Source organism: Ochlerotatus camptorhynchus, unplaced genomic scaffold, assembly GCF_037179485.1.
Source record: "Ochlerotatus camptorhynchus isolate MF236.1 unplaced genomic scaffold, CSIRO-AGI_Acam_v1.1 ptg000232l, whole genome shotgun sequence".
Taxonomy (NCBI): domain Eukaryota; kingdom Metazoa; phylum Arthropoda; class Insecta; order Diptera; family Culicidae; genus Ochlerotatus; species Ochlerotatus camptorhynchus.
Window position 1 is genome coordinate 6,183,462 of NW_027040722.1, and position 19,226 is coordinate 6,202,687.

At 41.0% G+C, this 19,226-nt stretch overlaps 1 protein-coding gene and 1 pseudogene across 1 annotated transcript in view; one reads left to right on the top strand and one right to left on the bottom strand.

Moving 5' to 3' along the window:
* The window catches only part of side-VI (sidestep VI), a 1,063,375-nt gene that overhangs the window by 654,160 nt on the left and 389,989 nt on the right, over positions 1-19,226 (top strand). The window contains exon 9 of the mRNA XM_065225644.1: positions 2,167-2,311. Within this exon, the coding sequence (XP_065081716.1) occupies positions 2,167-2,311 (145 nt within the window). The remainder of the gene's footprint in view (positions 1-2,166; positions 2,312-19,226) is intronic.
* On the bottom strand, positions 15,592-17,310 carry LOC135704248 (heterogeneous nuclear ribonucleoprotein L-like; annotated as a pseudogene).

Genomic DNA, 19,226 nt, shown 5'->3' on the forward strand with positions numbered 1-19,226 from the left:
CAACAAAATAATTAATAATTTCAGGCAAAAATCGTTGCAATCCTCAATTGCAACGATTAATTCCCTTTATACTTAGATAAGGTTTAGTTTTAAGATATCAATTGTTATACTGACATGCAGGTTTAAAAAACCTGTTTAAAATACTGAATAGCCAAGACAGGAACAATGTAAAAACACTTAGCTATATATCATAACAATTAAGGCTGGTAAGTTACTGCAGTAACTGGAGCACCTAGGTTAAAAATGAAATGTAATTTATTATGAATTTGGAACAAATAAAGAGTAAAAAAAAAAAAAAACGACGAAGGCTAATAAAGCAAGAGACAATACGGGGGCAACAACGAACCACTTTTCTGTCAAACGCGAACCAGCTTGTGATTGGCTCGAGATAGAGATAGAGATAAAATAGTAAGAATCCAGTTGTCTCCTCTTTCTTTTAGATGGAGCACAAAAAAATTACATCATCGACGAGAGGTTGCTATGACTTTCATTCAAGAATAAGTTAAAACTACTGAACGGTGAAAACCTGACGGTACTTTTAACTGAAAAATGAGTTATTTTTACTTCGCAGCGTGTTTTATTTAAATGAAATATATTTCAAATATTTCAAGATATTCTTCGTAAGTTATTTCAGTTAACACAATTTACAAAACTTAAATTTGAGTACATCTATTATTATTACTCAATAGATGAGTAAATTTGAAGTAACGCCTGTTTTATGATTCACTCAATGGCGGACCTCACATGATAGAACCCAACGTTGAGTTTTTTTTTTTAAACTTTACTTTGATTTTTTTTTTCTTACCGCGTGGGTTGAAGCGCAACTCTTTGCGTGAGATGGTAAAGTATAAAAACAGACACTGCTGGATACAATACCTATTGGAGGGTCACGAGTTTATACAAATATTCAAAGTGCCACGCGGTTTGCTCAAGACCGCAATTTCGGGTTCTTTTCCATTAATGTGCAGGGCTATAATGGTGTTCTTACTCGAAACGGTTATTTTCTCAGTGATTTGTCAATCGCACACAAATATAGTAAAGTTAACAGGCTGATTGCTGGGGTAGTTGAACAATTTCAATGATTTCCAACTTCACTTCAGTCCCAAATTTCAGCAAATAAATTGATCCATACGTAAGATTTTAGCATTCATGTTAATGTAAACCCATTTACTGATATGATTTGGCACAGTAAAATGACCACATCAACGTCCATAACTTTTTTACACCCCCAAAATATCGTGAAAAACACCATTTCGTGTGTTTATGCAAATACATTCCATTCTCCAGCAGATGCTTTTAGCAGCGCTCTCTGACATGGGTCCTTCGAAGGCTGAATATATCCAACCATAAAGGGTGGTGAAACAGCAACTCACGCTCCGTTCATATATGGTGATGATATGCGTATAACGTTGTAAAACATGCAAATGAAAAAAGGAACGGACCTACTTTCATCCGGTTTGTGTTACCCAATGTGGATAATGCCACTCAACAGATGCTGCCGCACGCTCCGGTATTAGTAAAAAACCCAAACAACTTTCATTGATATAATCAAAACGTACCTGCGACCTCCCAAGACATTAGTCTTGACCCCAGGGGGGGGGGGGGTGTTCGGAGAAGTCAAACCATTTAGCTAATTAATCGCGTCTAATCATTCCTCGCAGCCTACATCAACAGCATTCAACTGGTCCGGCTCGATGCCACCGGAATGAGCGACAATTTTCGATCCACTCCAGACAAGCACCACTCAACGGTTCCGCTGAAAAGGCGCAATTAATTCCACTTTCGGATGGGAAATGAACCCATCCATAAACTGCGCAACGGAAGGTCACCCTCATTTCCTATGCCTCCTGCACCTAATCCACCGAAAACAAACTCGGAATTCAAATAAACCTTCTTCGAGTGTACCCTTTTCCACTTTCCTCCATCTTTTATTTTTTTCAATTTCAACAATCCAATTTAGACCCCATAACTTCTTTATCCGTTTGAAGAATTATAATTACTCGAATGAACCCTTTTTTTCGACTGCAACCCGGACCGAACTCCGGGTGCAGACTTTTACCGAGGGCTTTGAACACCGCGCGGTTCAACGGCAAACGAACAAACCACTTTTGCGCTCTAACTTACTCCCACTGACTGTACGTTTTTACCCTTCCTTGTTACTTTCAGACATCCGAGAACGGGAACTGCACTACGTCCCTGCTGAGCTTTACGCCTACGAGGGATGACCACGGGCGAACCCTCACCTGCCGGGCCATCAACGAGCTGGTCAAACGGGGGACGAAGGAAACCTCGATCAAGCTGAACATTTTCTGTAAGTACCCAGCCACACACACACACATACAGAGCACAGAAGCCGACGGGCAATGAAATGGCAGCTAGGCCTCCTTTTATGGAAAGCGGGCGGTGAGAAAAGGTTAAATATTTACACAGAAACTTCTTCAATCCGAGTTTGTTTGGAAATGCGGGGGAAATGAGCGATGTGGAAAAAGGTGGCAAGAGTGGGTTTTCTGGGAAACTTTTTGTTTTCCAACAACTTTAAATGCGTTGGCTCTGATAGGCGCGATATTGAAAACATTTTTTTTTATGTAAAATTCAAATGAAATTTTTCGCAAGTCAATATTTACTAGTAATTATTCTATAATCTATAAATATATTAGGTACATCAATACAGCTGTGATGAGCCCGTTGTTTATCCGACCTTTTGCTACTGACACACTGCAAACCGATGACATTGTAGCAAACAGAATAACTGTATCGCTTCCTAATTTTGTTAATATTGTTAGGCAACGCTTGATTGCCGCACGGAAGGAAATGTCTCAATAAAGGATATCCAACTTCATCAAGGTGTACTGATTTTCCCATTCTGTTTGCTAACGCGAGGGACGTTTTTGTCATGGATAGCGGTTTGTTGATATTTGTTTCAGGGCTTGGATCAGGAAAAATTAGATTTATTATGGAGCTAATGGACATGTTGTTACACGTGAAGAAGGTCAGTCCAGCTATAAATGGCGCACTGGAGCTCAAGTGTATGCAGAGTTGTGGTAAATGTCACCGATTTCAACCAAACTTTGCTCAGATGCTTATTTCGACATTCTAAGTAAACGTTTTTTTTGGAATTTTCTCTAAAGTGCTCTATAATAACTGAAGAAAATTTCAGGGCTTTATCTTGAAAAACATTGAAAGCCGAGCGGTATTAAAAAAAAGCTAATTTTTGATTAATTTAGGTATCTTTCGATAATCTGCTTCTCTAGCTCTACTGTAATTTCAATAACACGAATCATATGTGTATACATATTGAATTTAACATAAAAAAGTCAAGGACACAAATAACTTGCTCGGCTGCGGAGCAATCCATATTCAAAGATGTAATTTTCAAAAATTTCAAAAACCTAGGGTTGTAGCCCAGAATGTTCCGAGCACTTGAGAGCTAAATCCAAAAATGCGAATTTTGAAATAAGCATCTGGTCAAAGTTTGGTTAAAATCGGTGAAATTGATCAAAACTCTGTATACACTTAAGCTGGAATGACCCATATGCTTAGTGAGGAAGACTTCTTTAGGGTAGCAATTAAATTTCCATTATGAGATTTCAGGTAATGTGTATTATGTGTAGTATGTTAACATAATACTCGTTTTAATGAAAATCGAGAACACCTCTGCACTTTCACGAGAAATCACTGGGATGTAGGATAAAAGGGTTGGGATTGCAGCTGGATTCGTTTTGGTAAGCGATATGCTGATTTGATGTCCAAACGATACAATAGCACGAAAGAGCGTGGGATCCAATCCACGTTCTTCTGCTCAGTTAGCGAAATCGGTTGCAACTAGGCAACCGAGCTCCTTATATCAGAAAATAATTACGAACAAGTTACCGTTCATCTTGTTGCTACTAGGTTTAGATCCTGGTGGCGACTTCTTCGATGACGATTACAACTGCTCTAATAAAAAAAAATACAATACCATCGATAATCCAAATGATAGAGCTATTTCACAAATGGTTTGGATGATATATCTATAAGAAATATAACCATTCAAATTTTATTAGGGTGCTCTTGAGAAGGATTTAAGATAAACTCGTCTTTCCTATAACTTGAACATTTTTTCTTTTACTTACTTGTTCCACTAACACCGCCGACGATGACAACAACTGCTCTTGAGAAGGATTTGGTATGGATTTTTTTTATAAACTCGTCTTTTCTAAAAGTCAAATATTACTTCTACGTACGTCCCTCCAACCGAATTTCATTACGCTTCAAAGCATGTTATAAAAGAAAACCGATTTAAAGTATAGCTCTATAATGTGAAGGAGCTTGGAATTGAGTGCATGATATTCTGTTCAGTAAGCAAAATCGGTCGCCACAAGGCCATCGGGCTCCTTACATCTCCAAACAATTATGACAACTACTCTTGAAAAGGATGTGTGATAGATTTTCGGTCAAGCCGTTTTTCATAAAACTCGAATATTATTTCTTTTGCGTGCTCGTGCCTCCAACAGAATTTATTTAATATTAAGAATAAATCCGATTCACACTCTATTCCTCTATAATTTTAAGGAGCTTGAGATTGCAAGTTTCCAATCGTTAGTCCGTTTTCGTTCCCTGGGTCTGCACCAACCCCCATAGTCTCACCGGAGCACCATTGTGCACAGTACTGTTTAAAATCCCACGCCGGCATCAGGACGTTGATAAACCTCTCCTAACATGGAGAACAGACATCGTTTTGAGCTGCAGGTCCATGGTGAACAGACGCTCGAAGACTGCACTCTCCGGAGAGAAGAGTCCCCCCTTCCCTGTCAGCATACGACCAAGGTCCCACCGGGGTTGGCTACCAGATCTTTCCTATGGTTACTCGTATCCCAGCCGACACTGCGGCGAGGTAGGGATAGGATTGACTGGAAAGAGGCTAAGGACCACGCCCACAGAGATGTTGGCGTCTATTTTATACCTGCAGATACGCGAAGTATCGATGGTACGCATTGTCCAGCTGTTTGCCAGCTTACTATCAGGAGAAGAACATTATATTATTTCTAAAACAACAGGATAGATTGCTCCATATCTCCAGAGAAGCTTTGCAACTTTTAGAAAGAAATCCTGCATTTTTAAAAAGAAAAGATCAGATGATTTCAGAGATATTCCGATAAACATCGGGAACATTCCCAACATACATTGAAAGCTGAATTAAAGCTTATTTAGGAAAATTTGGGATGCCAATTTTAAGTTGAGAGAAGTTTAATGGAACCATAGAGTAAATGTGGTTTCTTAAGAATAGTTAAAAGAACTGAAAATTTGTTTGGTTTTTTAAACATTGGTAGTGATTGAATCCCTTTATTAGGATTAAATAATCTTAGAAAAGTCGTGGAAACCACAAGAGCTTAGGAGACCTTTAGGGTACTTTAGATTTGTTCAGAGATCCTGAAACAAATCAAGAAATCTCAGACAACACATAGAAGTAGGACAAGAAATCTCATCAAAATCTAGGTAGTCTAAAAAAAAGTACAAGGAAAGTGACGCCGTACACTCGCGATGATCTCTCCAAAGTAACATTGCTAGTTTTTAACTATTTATGTTTGTATTACTTCTGCGTGAAGTTAACGATTTTACATTGTTGAAGATGCTTAGTTTCAAATAACAGACTTTAAGTGGTCATTTTATACGGGGAGATGAAAATATAGATTATCTCCTCAAGATTGTCAAGTCGACGATGACGATGACAGGAGCACAAGCAGTGGTAGAGGTAGCAATAGCTGCAGTTTCCAAACCTACGACTAGATGACTTCCTTCAGATAGCTTGAGTGCGGTACAATCGATAGAACTGTTTCAAACACATCATAGCTACCTGAGCAATTCGGTGATCATCTCTTTTTGCCAGTGTTGGCGGGGGGGGGGGGAGGGGATATACCCCTCAGCACCCCTCTCATGATATTTTCATGATATCGACACTGAGGACCAATGTTGAAAACGGAAACAATGGCTTCTTTCGTAAATTTCTCGTAGTTCCAAGTCAATCCATGTAAGCCACCAATTCTATCCGATAAGGGGACTCTCCTTCCACATAATCATCGTGGTGGTTTACTTTAGTGGTTTTGCCTATGTTTCGAGGGGTGTATCGATTAGCTTGGGACCGAAGAGAGTACCAGAGCTTAGCCAAAAAGTTGAGCACGTTTCTTCGGGACTCTGGTCTTAGAGTTACCTCTATGGTTATATGGTTGCATGTTCAGTAAGCATTGACGTTTTTAGATGACTTTGCTTCATGAAAAGCTTGACAGTATTTTATGGGATTTTCATAGGAGTAAAATGGTAAGGAAATGTCCACCATGTTTCACGAACAGACTGACGTTTGCTGATGGGAATTTACTATAGGAGTAAAGAGTTACAAAGTGGCCGAAAAGGCGAATTGTATATTATCAAGGTAATGCGGCCATCCTTTTTTGACTTGCTCTACAAGGGGATTATCAAAGGATTTTTTTAACAAGTATTTTCAACTCGGTCAAAAACGAATTAAAACCGTTACTAATCAGTAATATTTTTCACTGTGCTTTTAGTGAGTCAACTTATGGATGTTATGGTTACAGCATGAAATATTCTGTTGATGGATACTAACGTTAACATTTAAAAAAAAATAGATTTTTTTTGTTCTGAAAAAGCAAGAAATAAAACTAGGATTAATGTGCCAGTTTTTGGCTCTAGGAGTGCTCAAATTGACCCTATCTTAAACTCCCACATTCATCAGGTTAATATTACACATTTTTGTATTTTTTACATTCTTTTACGATACAAGGTTCGAACATATGTTTAATTTGAAAATATATTTCATATTTGATTTAGGCTCTAGGGCAAAAACTAGTAAACTAAACCCTACGAAAAATAGATCAAGACAATTACTTTCGTTTGAAAATAGTGCTAAACCTTGATAGGAAAAATAGTCGTTCCTGGTAACTTAGAGACCGCTAGCTGGGAGTCTTAGCCTGGAACCTTAGCCATAGTTGTCGAACAAAGTTTCTTAGGATCCTGTTTTGCCCCTCCTTTCCCCTTTAGAATAAACCTTTCTACGGTTTTTTAGCTTAATGTAATTGGAGTAGATCTTTGTGTTGGGGTTTTAACCAAAAATTTACAATTGGCCGCAGTTGAGAAACATATGGAGAGTTGAATTCTTGGGTATTACAGGTATCGAAGCGCTTGCGATGGTCACCTCAAAACACTGCATATTTTCAGCTTAAATCGGACCACTTGTTGCAAAATTATGCTGCTTCTCTCTGGACTTCAAAATGTATGCAGTAATCTACTAATTTGCGCAGTCATATGTTTCCTCTCACGAATCCAAATGAATTCAAAGGTTGATTCAATTGGTTCCCAGCAATTAGAAAAAGTTTTACGACAAAAAAATGGTACATACATTCTTCTTCTAAGTTCACAGAAAAAAAATATAAAAAATATACTCGCGCAAATTCAGAGTTAGAAGAGTTAAGCAAGTATTCGCATGGAGTTTCCCCACATTTTTGCCATAGCTACAGAAAAAAAAAAACAATACATATCGTTTTCAAATTTGGCTGTAAACAGTGGTAGCTTACAGTGACATTTCAGGATTAATAGTTGGGTGACAGGTAATTGTATAAAACATCGGGTAATATACGTTTAGCTGTGTGAAGCAAGGTGATGAATTTGTTAGATTCAGCTATACAGTTATAAATAAAGGACGTAAATAGTTAACGATGAACAAAGACATAAGTTCAAGATAAGTTAGGAAGCGCTAGTCATAGAATTATAATCAAGGTTATTGTTATTTTAATAGAATTGACTACCCCCTTGATTTCCTTTCTCATTTTGCTGCTGGTATAATCAATTTGACAGACCTATGTCTTTCTATACCACTTGAAATTACTGAATTTGGGACGATTTTTGATGATCGAGTTCCACATAATAAGGGCGTGCAACCCTCAATCGGTTGGAAAACAGCCGCTAAAAAACGGTTAGTTGACGTGGACTCGTGCATAACCCATTTTGTGGAAGATCAGTGCATTCCAAAGAAGTTCAAGAAAGGCTCATCTTCAACATTTGAGTTGTAGATTATAATATTATAATAGAATATAATATTATATATTATATTATCTTTATATATCTTTATTTCGAACGACTGTGTTTGCTACTAAAATAGAATAGCCAGGTAAATGTGATAAGCTACTTTTTATTTAACATTCTGGTGAATTTATCTCGAATTGTGCATAAATCAAATAATTCTTTGAAATGCAGTTTCAATGTCGTTAAGCCCACATTCGTCCAGATATGACGCGAGTTTGATACAAGGATAACGAATTGAATGAATGCAAATGGGACTTCTCTGATAGACTGTTTATTATCCTCTAACCTTCCATATCAGTTCTTGTTTTTCTCCCGTATTGCCAGTTTATTTTCTGAATATAACATTCCCCCCCTTTCTATCAATTAATAGTGTACTGCAGGCTAACTTAATTATCCATCTCGTAGGCCTCAAAACGAAGCGGACGCTTCACTTTTCTTCTAGGTCTTCCAACCACCTCCGTTTGCAAACCTGGTTTTGCGTCTGAACGTGGAGTACTGGAAGCCATCCAAGTTGTTGATGACGGTGTAACCCAATCCGTAACAGAAGATTAATTATGGAGCTGGGATCGTTCGGCTTCCTCATAGTTAACCAGCTTCTTCAAATGTGATAAGTGCCTTCGGTACTGTTTTCCATTGGCAGTCTCTACTATCACGCTGTTACCCAGCTTTTCGCGAACTGTTGCCGGTTCTGGATGGAACATCGGAGACAACTTGTTCTGAAGCATCATATTACACATAAGCACTCGATAATTGCGTTGCAATTCGCAATTGACAGTTCGGTTGTGAGCATCGTAGTGTGCCTTAGCAGAGTTCTTATACACCCAATCACGATCCCTTGTGTCGTCATCCTCGGTGACTTCATTCCATGTGAATTGAGGTATCCAATCACGGAGTTTTCTTTCGAAAAGAACTTTCGCAGGTAAACGTCCCATTGCTGGATGCTGAACGCGTGAATAAACATAGTTTGCTTCCTCTAATTCATTTTTACAGTCCAATTTATTGATCTGCGCATTTATCAGGGTTTTCAGGATTACTCTGTTTTGACGCTCCACGTCTCCGTCAGCCTGAGGCCAGTAGGGAGCAGTATGTTTCAATTTAATGCCAAGTCGTTCACAAAAATCTTTCATCTTCTGACTCGAGAAATTTTTAGCATTATCAGAAACTAAGATCGTGGGAATCCCCATTCTTAGGAAGATTTTTCTAAGCTTGCCAATGATGTCATGAGAATTAGTCGTTTGTATTTCCTCAGTTTCACGATATCGACTGTACAAGTCGATCACCACCAAAATTGGTAACTCCCTTATTGACATTGGTTCTTTTCGAGTACTGTTACTCACCAGTTGACAATCCAAATAAGATTTCACCATTCGCTCGGCATCCTTATCGGTCTGTGGCCACCATACTTTACTGCGAAGTCGCTGTTTTGTCCTTTCTATTCCTGGATGCCCGATGTGAGACAGTTTCAACACGCGCTCTCGAAGACAAGCTGGAATGACGATGCGAGTTCCTCTCAATACGATGTCATACACTTCCAATCTCTTCCTTAAATGGATGATATCTTTTCAGCTGACCAGTATTGAAAACTTCCTTGATTGACGACAATTCTGCATCCTTCAGGGTATTCGTGACAATCTCGTCCACAGTTAGTGCTGTAGGCTTTGATGTATCCAGGACTGCAAGCAACATGGATTCTCCAATTTGGTCGTATGTTGAACATCTCATCCCGAAAGTGAGACGCTTGTACCGGTAGTATCCATCGTGGGCCACGTACGTTGTAATTGCCCGAGATTCCTCTGTCAATTCTATTTGATGAAACGCTTTGTATAGGTCATTTTTTGAAAAGGTTGGTAGTGGATGATGTTGTGGAACTATCGCCCTATTAGCATCACGCATGTCCACGCACAAACGAACATCGTTCCCAGCCTTCGGTCGCACAACCAACCTTGAAATCCAAGGTGAATCACGTGGTGCTCGTTCGATGATGTCTTGATCCAAAAGCTTCCGTAATTCACTCTCGACCTTCGGGTTTAGTGGTATGGCAGTGTTCGGAAAATCATTCTCAAATCTCATTAATTGAGCGAATGCGGCAATCAGACTTTGAGAATGCTGGTTTTACATTCGGGTTGATTTGAATAGACACTGTAATACCGTTGACTTTTCCGATTCTGTTGGAGTCTTTTTTGAACACTGCAGATCGACGTATCGATCTTCAAAATTCCCAAGTCTATGGCTGCCTTTCGTCCCAAAAGGTTCATTCCACTTTCCTTGACGACGAAAACCTTGTCACGCACAAACGTTTTATTGGTTTCAATCCTTTCCACGAACATACCCTTCACAAAGAGTCGATGGTTGCCATACGCAAGCGATGTTTGTTTTGATAATCGACATTCACTTTTTGCTTCTTCAAAAATGACCAAGTGTCTTCACTAACGTTTACTCCGGCACCAGAATCAATCATCTAGTTGAGCATTACGCCTCCTACTTTAAATTTGACCCGATCATTTTTATCTAGATTCATGACAAAAACATAATTTATACTTTCCTCATCGCTGGTAAAATCATTCGGGCCTTCATCACTCTCTTCTGAATCATCAAATTGATGCACCTTACTCCTGCGGTTCTTTCCTATCCTAATCACTTTTTTCTCCTTCGAATCCTTCGTTTTTGTTTTGCAGCATCTCTTGAAATGGCCAACAAGATTGCACTTCTCACACTTTTAATCGCGAGCTGGGCATTCACTGTCGTTGGCGTAGTGACCACTGTGACCGCACCTGTGACATTCTTGTTTTGATCCTGATGCGCTTCCTCACATTTCACCAGATTCTTCCGATGTTTGACTATCGTCTCCAATGATCTTCCGAGTTCCACGGTCTGCGCCAGAGTCATATTTTGTTTCGTCAAAATTTTCACCCTCAGTTCTACAGCATTCCCTTTCTCAAACAACTGCTCCTTGATGTGTTTTCCTCCAACCAGTCGCCGTAGTCACAAAGATTTCCTTGCTCGCGAAGATGTGACGTTCGAGTGGTAGACATTTTAGCGGCAGGAAGTATAGTTGACCAACAGTTTCACCGATTCAGCGTACAAATCGGACCCCTCGAGAATTTCCACTTCAGCATCTACTCTTAGGTTAAAGAACATATCTTGTACATATCTTCCAGCATAGTAAAGCAGATAGGACCGCTTTCTTGAGGGTATCGTGTTTTTCTCCCGTGCTGCCAGTTTATTTTTTGAATATAACAGTGTGGATTTGGAGCGAAATATATTTAAAATTGCTCGTTTTTGGACAATTGAGCATACCAGATAAACTAATTTAAAAAAAAAAACTTGTTTTATATCGTTAGAACTAGAAGGAACGGTATTCTTTTCTTTCTTTTATTTAACGTCGGTCTCTGTTCCGCAATCTAGTGCCAATCACCGAAGGACATCGATTGCCATTCATTGACGGCAATCGAATGTGCAGGAAGGCAGCTTCCACACCTCCGAAGAATATCGCACCAATTCAAACACACACATGGGCCGGGACCAACGGCTTTACTTCCCTTCCGAAGGAAGACGTGACCAGAGATTTTTATGCCTCAGAAAAATCCCACCGACCTCGGCTGGGATTGAACCCAGACCCATTGGGGTGAGAAAGCAGTCACGCTAAAACGTAGATGCTGTTAAGTTGAATGATTTGCTGAGAATCCCCATTTCTTTATATAGCTGATTTTGATAGCCTTCGAGTATGTATACTCAATGTTTTGTTTAATTTTAATTTCTGAACAAATTGTGTAACACAATTGTTTGCAATTCTATTTGAGGTTTGCAATTATCAACAGAACATTAGTGCAAAATACCATCCCCATCAATTCCCCCACTATCTTCACTTAATCAATTCCAAGCCCATAATTGATGGCAATCAGAACAAATCAGATTCCCAGATACCGTCCCTTCCAACAAACCAAACAAGACCGCACTTCCTCTTCTGGTTCCTCCTCCTCCTCCTCCAGATTTAATTGCCGAACAGCAGAAAAGTTTTCCGTTCAAGCACCAAGCCGTGATTGATTACAGTTTTACTAGCTCTCCACCTCCGTCGTCAATTCTAACTCACGAACACAACACGATACAGTCTGTCTCTGAAGAGCTTTCGAAAGTTTCCCCCCTTGAAAATGCAAACAAAAACGCACACACCCGACCAGCAGGCACTTCTTTCAATATGTGTTCCTTTAGAAATTCGACCCCAGTCATTTCCCACCCATTAAAGGAGACACACACCCACAAACACACACATAGATCAAGTGTGGTATGGATTAGATGCGTGTGGTCATGCCCGAGCGGTAACTTGGACAAACACGACATTCAAAGTTCGGTTCCGGTCACTTTGCTCCCTGGACGGGGCCATGTAACATGGATTCCAATTTTAAGTAGACTGAGCCCAAGCGGTTTCCCATCCCACGCCACGAACGACGACAACAACAACGTGGACATCGTCAATTTGAGATTAGATAAAGCTATCAAGACAACCGGTGTAAGCAGGCATCAGCAGGCAGCGGACGGGCAAATGGTTAAAGGTTCTTTGATTTTCCCTTGAGTGAGGTTGCCTACGCAAGAAGGACCCTCTGCATCCCATTCAAGCAAGCAAGCAAACGAAAAGAACCCCGTTATTTAATTTACCTGCTCTTTAGTGGCAGTCGTTCAACTTCCGTTTGGTACGGTCACTTTCCAGTTTGGCACGCTGCGTGTAGAGAATAAACAACGATGGTGATTTCGGGCCTCCATGGGCTGTTGGATAAGAGATTTAACGGATGTCTTTTTGTCAACTGGGCAGGGTTGAAACTGGAAAGCCAATTAAATCAATTCTCAGAGGAAGGCAACCCACACTCGAGAAAGGTGCCTTGGACCCTCTGCCATCCGTGACGAGACGGCGACGAGTCAAGAAATTCAAACAGTCAGAAAAACAAATATCACTCACGTCGTTGGACGGATGGACGGTCAAGTAGGGTCACAAAAACACAGTCAAATGGCCGACAGGTAACAACTGTCATGGAATAAATTATCCGTTTAATTTTCGGACAAAAAGTGAAAGAACCAAAAAGTGCTTGTGATGGTCACCCAAAAGCGGAATGTGACCAACAAAAAATCGAAAGGAATGTGGGAGGCAAGAAAAATGAGAGTCACCTTTTCTCGGAGCCGTGCGAAAAGGCCAGCATTTGATAAAGAGATAAGGCATTAAATTAAACGATTCATTTGCATTTGAACAAACGCAACCTTTTGATGTTGGGTGTTTTTCCGTTTGGCCCGAGGCTTCGTTTCCTGCCTTTGGGTTAGTCTTGATGGATATCTATCTTCAAGGGCTTTGAGTCCAACGCAACGCGGCAGAGGCCATGGCGGTTGTTTTTATTCCAGCTTCGAAATAGCATGTTGTTTGGATTGCTTTTGGTCAAACAGTTCAGTAAAAAACTTGATAAAATCTTTGAAAACAAATCGTCGCATTTTTGTTTTGTTTCGAGCAATAGCTGCTTTTCATTATATTTTCGGACAAGTTCTTTGCTTGAAACATTTTGTTGAGTCATTATTTGTTTCCCATCGCAAATAATTGGACACCTTCAAATGGAAAACAAAAACAACATTTTCAATTTAGTCAATGTTATGAGACTAAAGGGTGTATTCGATAAAAATGGCACACTAAAAATCTTCTGTAACTTTTGACCCGTATGAGTAAAAAACCTGAAAGTTTGAGTAAATCTTATTCATGGTGTATTATTTACATCTGTCAAGATTCATAGTTATTCATACAGTTGTTACCAGCGGTGTGTCTGTCTGTCTTAGATTGTTGAGATTGTCGATTGTCTTCTTCTTCTTCTTCGCATTTCAAGCTTATTGCATATCGCATATTAACTTATTGCGTGCTCTAAACTTAGTGTTCTAGATGCACTTCCACAGTTATTAATTGAGAGCTTTCGATGCCTGAACCATTTTTGCATTGGTATAGTTGTGTGGCAAGACCAATCATACTTCTATGCCCAGGGAAGGCGAGAAATTTTCCAACCCGAAAAATTCCTTAGACCGGACCGGGAATTGAACCCAGCCACCTCCAGCATGGGCTTGCTTTGTAGCTGCGCCTTTACCGACTGAGCTAAGGGAGGCCCAAATTGTCGCGAATTTAGTGTTTCGATTTAAATGTTATGAATGCCAGCAAATGATTCAAATATTAGTGCCAACTCCGTCCACCACCCACTGGACAGCACGCAACCACACCACGAAGTTCCGCTACTCACAGCCAAATGATAGGCCATCGGGAGGTGGTGTAAAAGGGGCCATGATGGGGCGAAATTGAGCAAAAGAAAAATTGATCAACGATCGAGAGCGCAAGGAAATCACCCGCCATCGTTGCTAGCCAATAGCCTGGCAAAAGTCAAAAGTTGTAATCGAAAACCGAGCTAGACAAAACCAAAACGAATATGATATACGTCTATATTTAGTGAAAGATCGTTATTCGAAAAGGGAAATAAAGTGATTAGTCTGCACGAGTCTTGAGGCGTGAAACTCGATCAGTAGTGGAGGAGGAGCCAACCTACTAAAATATCCAGGTAAAAAACCCTTCAAGCCAAAAGACGAATTGTTCTCATCATTAACCGCCATCATGGTATCGTCTTGTATCCACAAGACCCCGTAGTTTACCGTTAGCATGTATCTACGGCGCGGTCAGACCCCGTAGTGCTCGTTGTGTTCGACCTACTGCGGTCAAACCCCAAAGCTACCGTACAAATACAACCGTATTCCGATCCATCCTAGAACGAGCCGCATTCACTAGTCCGTGTTCATCGCCATTTTGGATCTGCCTTGAACATCGTGGACTCGTTATACCGTTCGCGAACGGCTTGACAAACGTACACCGTGGGAGCACCCGTAGAAGGAGAGGAGAGTGAAGTGGTAAGAGGTGAATCGACTGGGCAACCTACAGTCGAAACCGAGGGACGAAGAACAGAAGCAAAATAAAAAGAGAAAGTAAAGTTGAAGGTGAAGTGGAACGGAGGAGAAGCGGGCCCTCATCGACGACGGAAGAAGGAATAACTAGTGAAGGCTAAGGTAGGAGATAGCTGATAAGAAAGTGGGAATGTTTAGGGAAATAAATGAGACCTGTGTGAAAGTTCATCGGGTGTGTTAAAAGTATTTTAGTGTTTTCTTGGCCGCGATAGTCACACGTGTATGCCGACCTTGAGGCAGTGTAGAGGGGGGTCTCATTAGTCCTGCGCAGGGAGTACCCCACCTGTCACACAGTAGTTCCAATCATGTCATCAATTCGAGATGTCGCTAAAAAATCCAAGGTGTCAGTCGATTTTGTGCAGAAAACCATGAAGCGTGCTGGGTCAAGGGGTTGTTCACTCCGCAAAGTGTGCCAAAACAAGCTTGGGTACACCTTGGCACAGTCATTGGCACTGTTTGGCACCCATGGTTACATTTTTTTTTTGATCTTTAAAGTTACTGGCAACACTGAACTTTTTCTGCGCCTACGCAGTGTGTATGTGTCAAGATTTGTTATTGATCTTGCCACCGTGGATCTTCACCAAGTCTCGCCATAGATTCTCCGGACGCTGCAGCCACGGTGTAGGTTGCTGCGGCCACTACCGGTATTGCGTTTCCAGGAGCCGGTGCCATGCCCATGTTTTCGGTGTTCTCGTTGCTCCACACACCATTCATAGTTTTGGACGAGAAGAAGCACAACTTCATAATGAACGGGAATTGTGTGCCTTTGTGATCTCTGTGGTTGCACTTCATGATGACGTTCACCGTCAGAGCTACGCTCGGAGGAGGAGGAACGTTCCGATTTCAGCGGGATCATTCGCATTTGCGACGGGTGGCAGTCCTTGGTGGTGAATACAGTCAGCAGCAGATCCTCGGACATACCGGGTGGGTTATTGAAGAAGTGGAGAATCTTGCTCGATGGCTGAATGGGATTTTTGCTGGCCTGGGTCAACGAAAGGAAGCGAATGTTCTTGGAGGCGCTGTAGTCCTTGAAGCTGATCGAATTGTCCGGTAGGGTGTAGGGGTTGGTGGGCTCTGACAAGTAGTTTTGCTTGGAAAAGGCAATCCGAATTTTGCTACCATCATTTCCGATTGAAATGTTGTTCAAGTGCTGGATGCTGCGTTCGACCGCGATGGTGTCTCTCATCTGGACCATGACGGTACCCACTTTGGTCTTCAGGAACTTTATCCTGACAATATTTCCGTAAATGCAGAACAGATTGAACAGCTTATCGGCGTTGGCTGTGCTGGCAGTGATGGTGCGTCCTTCATAAGTCCGACGTGTGTCCCGGCGGGTGTTTGTTTCCAGTCTTCCGACGGATGAAACTCGGGCGGTGAAAAATTCAGTGCGAATCCGTTTCCTCCGCCGGTACCCAGAAGGGTTGGTTTAAGACCATGGTTGATTAATGATTGACGGTCGTTGTACGGCTTCGGACTTCCGCCGAAGATGGTAAAATCATAGAGGTAACTCTAAGACTAGAAGGTCCCGAAATAACGTGCTCAACTTTTTGGCTCAGCTCTGGTGCTCTCTTCGGTCCCAAGCTAATCGATTCACCCCTTGAAACATAGGAAAAACCAATAACCCCTCATTTTATCTGTCAAACTTTCAAAGCGAATCAAAACAAACATTGCATAGTACTAGAATTTCGACTAGAATGGGGTACGTTAATCGTTTGCTTGGGACCAATAGGCTAGTCAAGTAGTGAGCCAATTTAAAATCGTTAGTTTCGTATTGATTGTTGTTAAAATCGTGTAGCAACGGGGCTCGTCCGTTGGAGGCATCCTTGGAGACGGCTGCTTCCAATGTGTAGTCCCAACCGGAGTCCGTGTCATTTTTGTAAACATTGAATTTTTCTGACTTGGCATAGTCGATCTTCAGTGTGCAGCAACCGGAGTTGATGCCACAGCCGTTCAATGCATAGTGCGCTCTGGTGACGGATTCAATGCTGTCGAACTCAACCATAGCCATTCTTCTTGAATATCACGATACGTTGCACTTGTCCGTTGGGTGAGCAGATGGTGTGTAGAACGTCCAATGTAATAGGATAGACTGGATTGATGATGGTGAACAGCAGGATATGGTTGGGCCGGGTTGCTACCTCGCGCTTCCGCCGAGGCTCATCTGTGACGTTGACGTTATTGTTGTTCCGGCTTCTGGCCGGTACAGAGGCGCTTGTTATGCGGCCCGTTCTGGCTACCGCTGGCGCCGTTTACGTTGAACGCCATGATCATTGAAATTGAGCTTTGTTTACTGGCACACACGGGCCATAACAACCGCTGTTGAAAAACCTGGAACTTTTCCTCACTCAACGTAGATTCGTATTATTCTATCATCTAGCTATAGAACGACACACCTCTAACTGCGAATTTGGAGCGCTTCAGGAAAATTCTCACTTCTGACTCGATATTCCGAGAATCGAACACTGAATGACTCTGACTAAAACTGTCCGCGGCCTAGGTGAAACTCCACCCGCAAGCTCCGTATCTCGGTCTCGGAACGGAAATCCCGGGTCAACTCAAGATTTGAAAAACAAAACAAAAACAAGAGCTGTTAAAAGTCCGGGTTGCCAAACAAGGCATTATTCACAAGCAAACAAAAGTCTGTTCAATACCTGGCACTGCCGGCACAGCTGCGGCACACTGAGGAACACTGAGAAAAAATGTTTACAAGGTGCGAAAAACCCCAAACCGGAATGAAAAGCAAAACATCACTGCGAGAACCCGCGTCCTAAAATTTCACACGATGTTGTTCACCAAATCGTGTTGCATCGCGATGGATAACCAAAGTTACGTCAAGACCGACTGCCGTCAACTTCCTGGGTAAGAATATTTTGTTGCCAAGTCTAAGTTCGATGTTCCGGACGATGTTCGAAAGAAGAAATTATCGAAATTTGCAAAGAAGTTCCTGATCTGGCAAGCGATTTGTGGATGTGGTGAAATAAGCGCTCCCTTCATCACTTCCGGAACAATCAACGGTGCGATTAACACGAAAGAGTGTCTTCTTAAGATGCGTATCTTGCCATTTTTGGCTTTAAATAGCATCCTGCCACTACGCTCGAAATGTTTTTTAGTGTTATCGAGCCGACGGAGTTAATTTTGTGCGAAAAGATACCGGAACCGAATTTGGTTCTGCGTTCGAAATCTTCAAAATTTGTCATTGAAAATTCGCTCAAAACTTTACCGGATTTTATTTTATTGTTCTTAAGCATTTCACATAAAATAATTTCCCTTAACAGAGTTGTTTTCAGAATTCTTCAAAAATTTATTTAATATTCTGTCAGGGAATTCCTTGAAAATTTATTTAAAACAGTCCAGAATTTCTGTCCAAAAAAATCATAAACTTCATCAAAAGATAATCATCAAATTTTTAATTTTTTTTAGAATTCGGTTAACCTCTGAATTATCTTAAAATATTACTCCGAATAATTTTGGCATTCTTATCTAAATTCTTCTGATAATTCATTTGGAACTCCCCTCAATTTAAGCAAGACATTCTTTTCAAGATGTCCTTGAAATTATCCTCGGAATTTCCTTAAAATCTTCGCACAATTCCTCTTGGATTGTACTCTCAAAATGCAATTCCCTTGGTATGTTTCCCTGATCCAGGAATCCACTTCACAATGCCATTACTCGGAAACCACATAATTGACTATCCTAGAGTTCATCTATGGAAGTAATTCTAAAATCTGCTCAAAGCTGTTTTGGAATCCATGTTTTTTTTTTTCTAAAATTCTCGTAATAGTTCTTCTGTGACTGTATCCCGAAAATATAGTTCAGTTCAAAGCTTTGGAAATTTTTGTCTAGATCCAGAATCTTATTTTTCTTGAGGAAAGGACGAAGTAAATTTTTTCTCGATTTGTCATCGAAATTCATGGGTTTTTCCCGATGACTTCGTATTCCCGGCTTTTCCCCGATTCACTGGTCACCCTAAGTGATGCCTCATAGCTTTGACCAACTAGAGTGTCTTCTTCTTATTCTTCTTCATTCCTTTATTTATCGTCGGTCTCTGTTCCGCAATGTAGTGCCAATCACCGACGGACATCGATTGCCTTCCATCGACGGCAATCGAATGTGCAGGAAGGCAGCTTCCAAACCTGCGTAGGATATCGCACCCATTCAACACACATGGGTCGGGACCAACGGCTTTA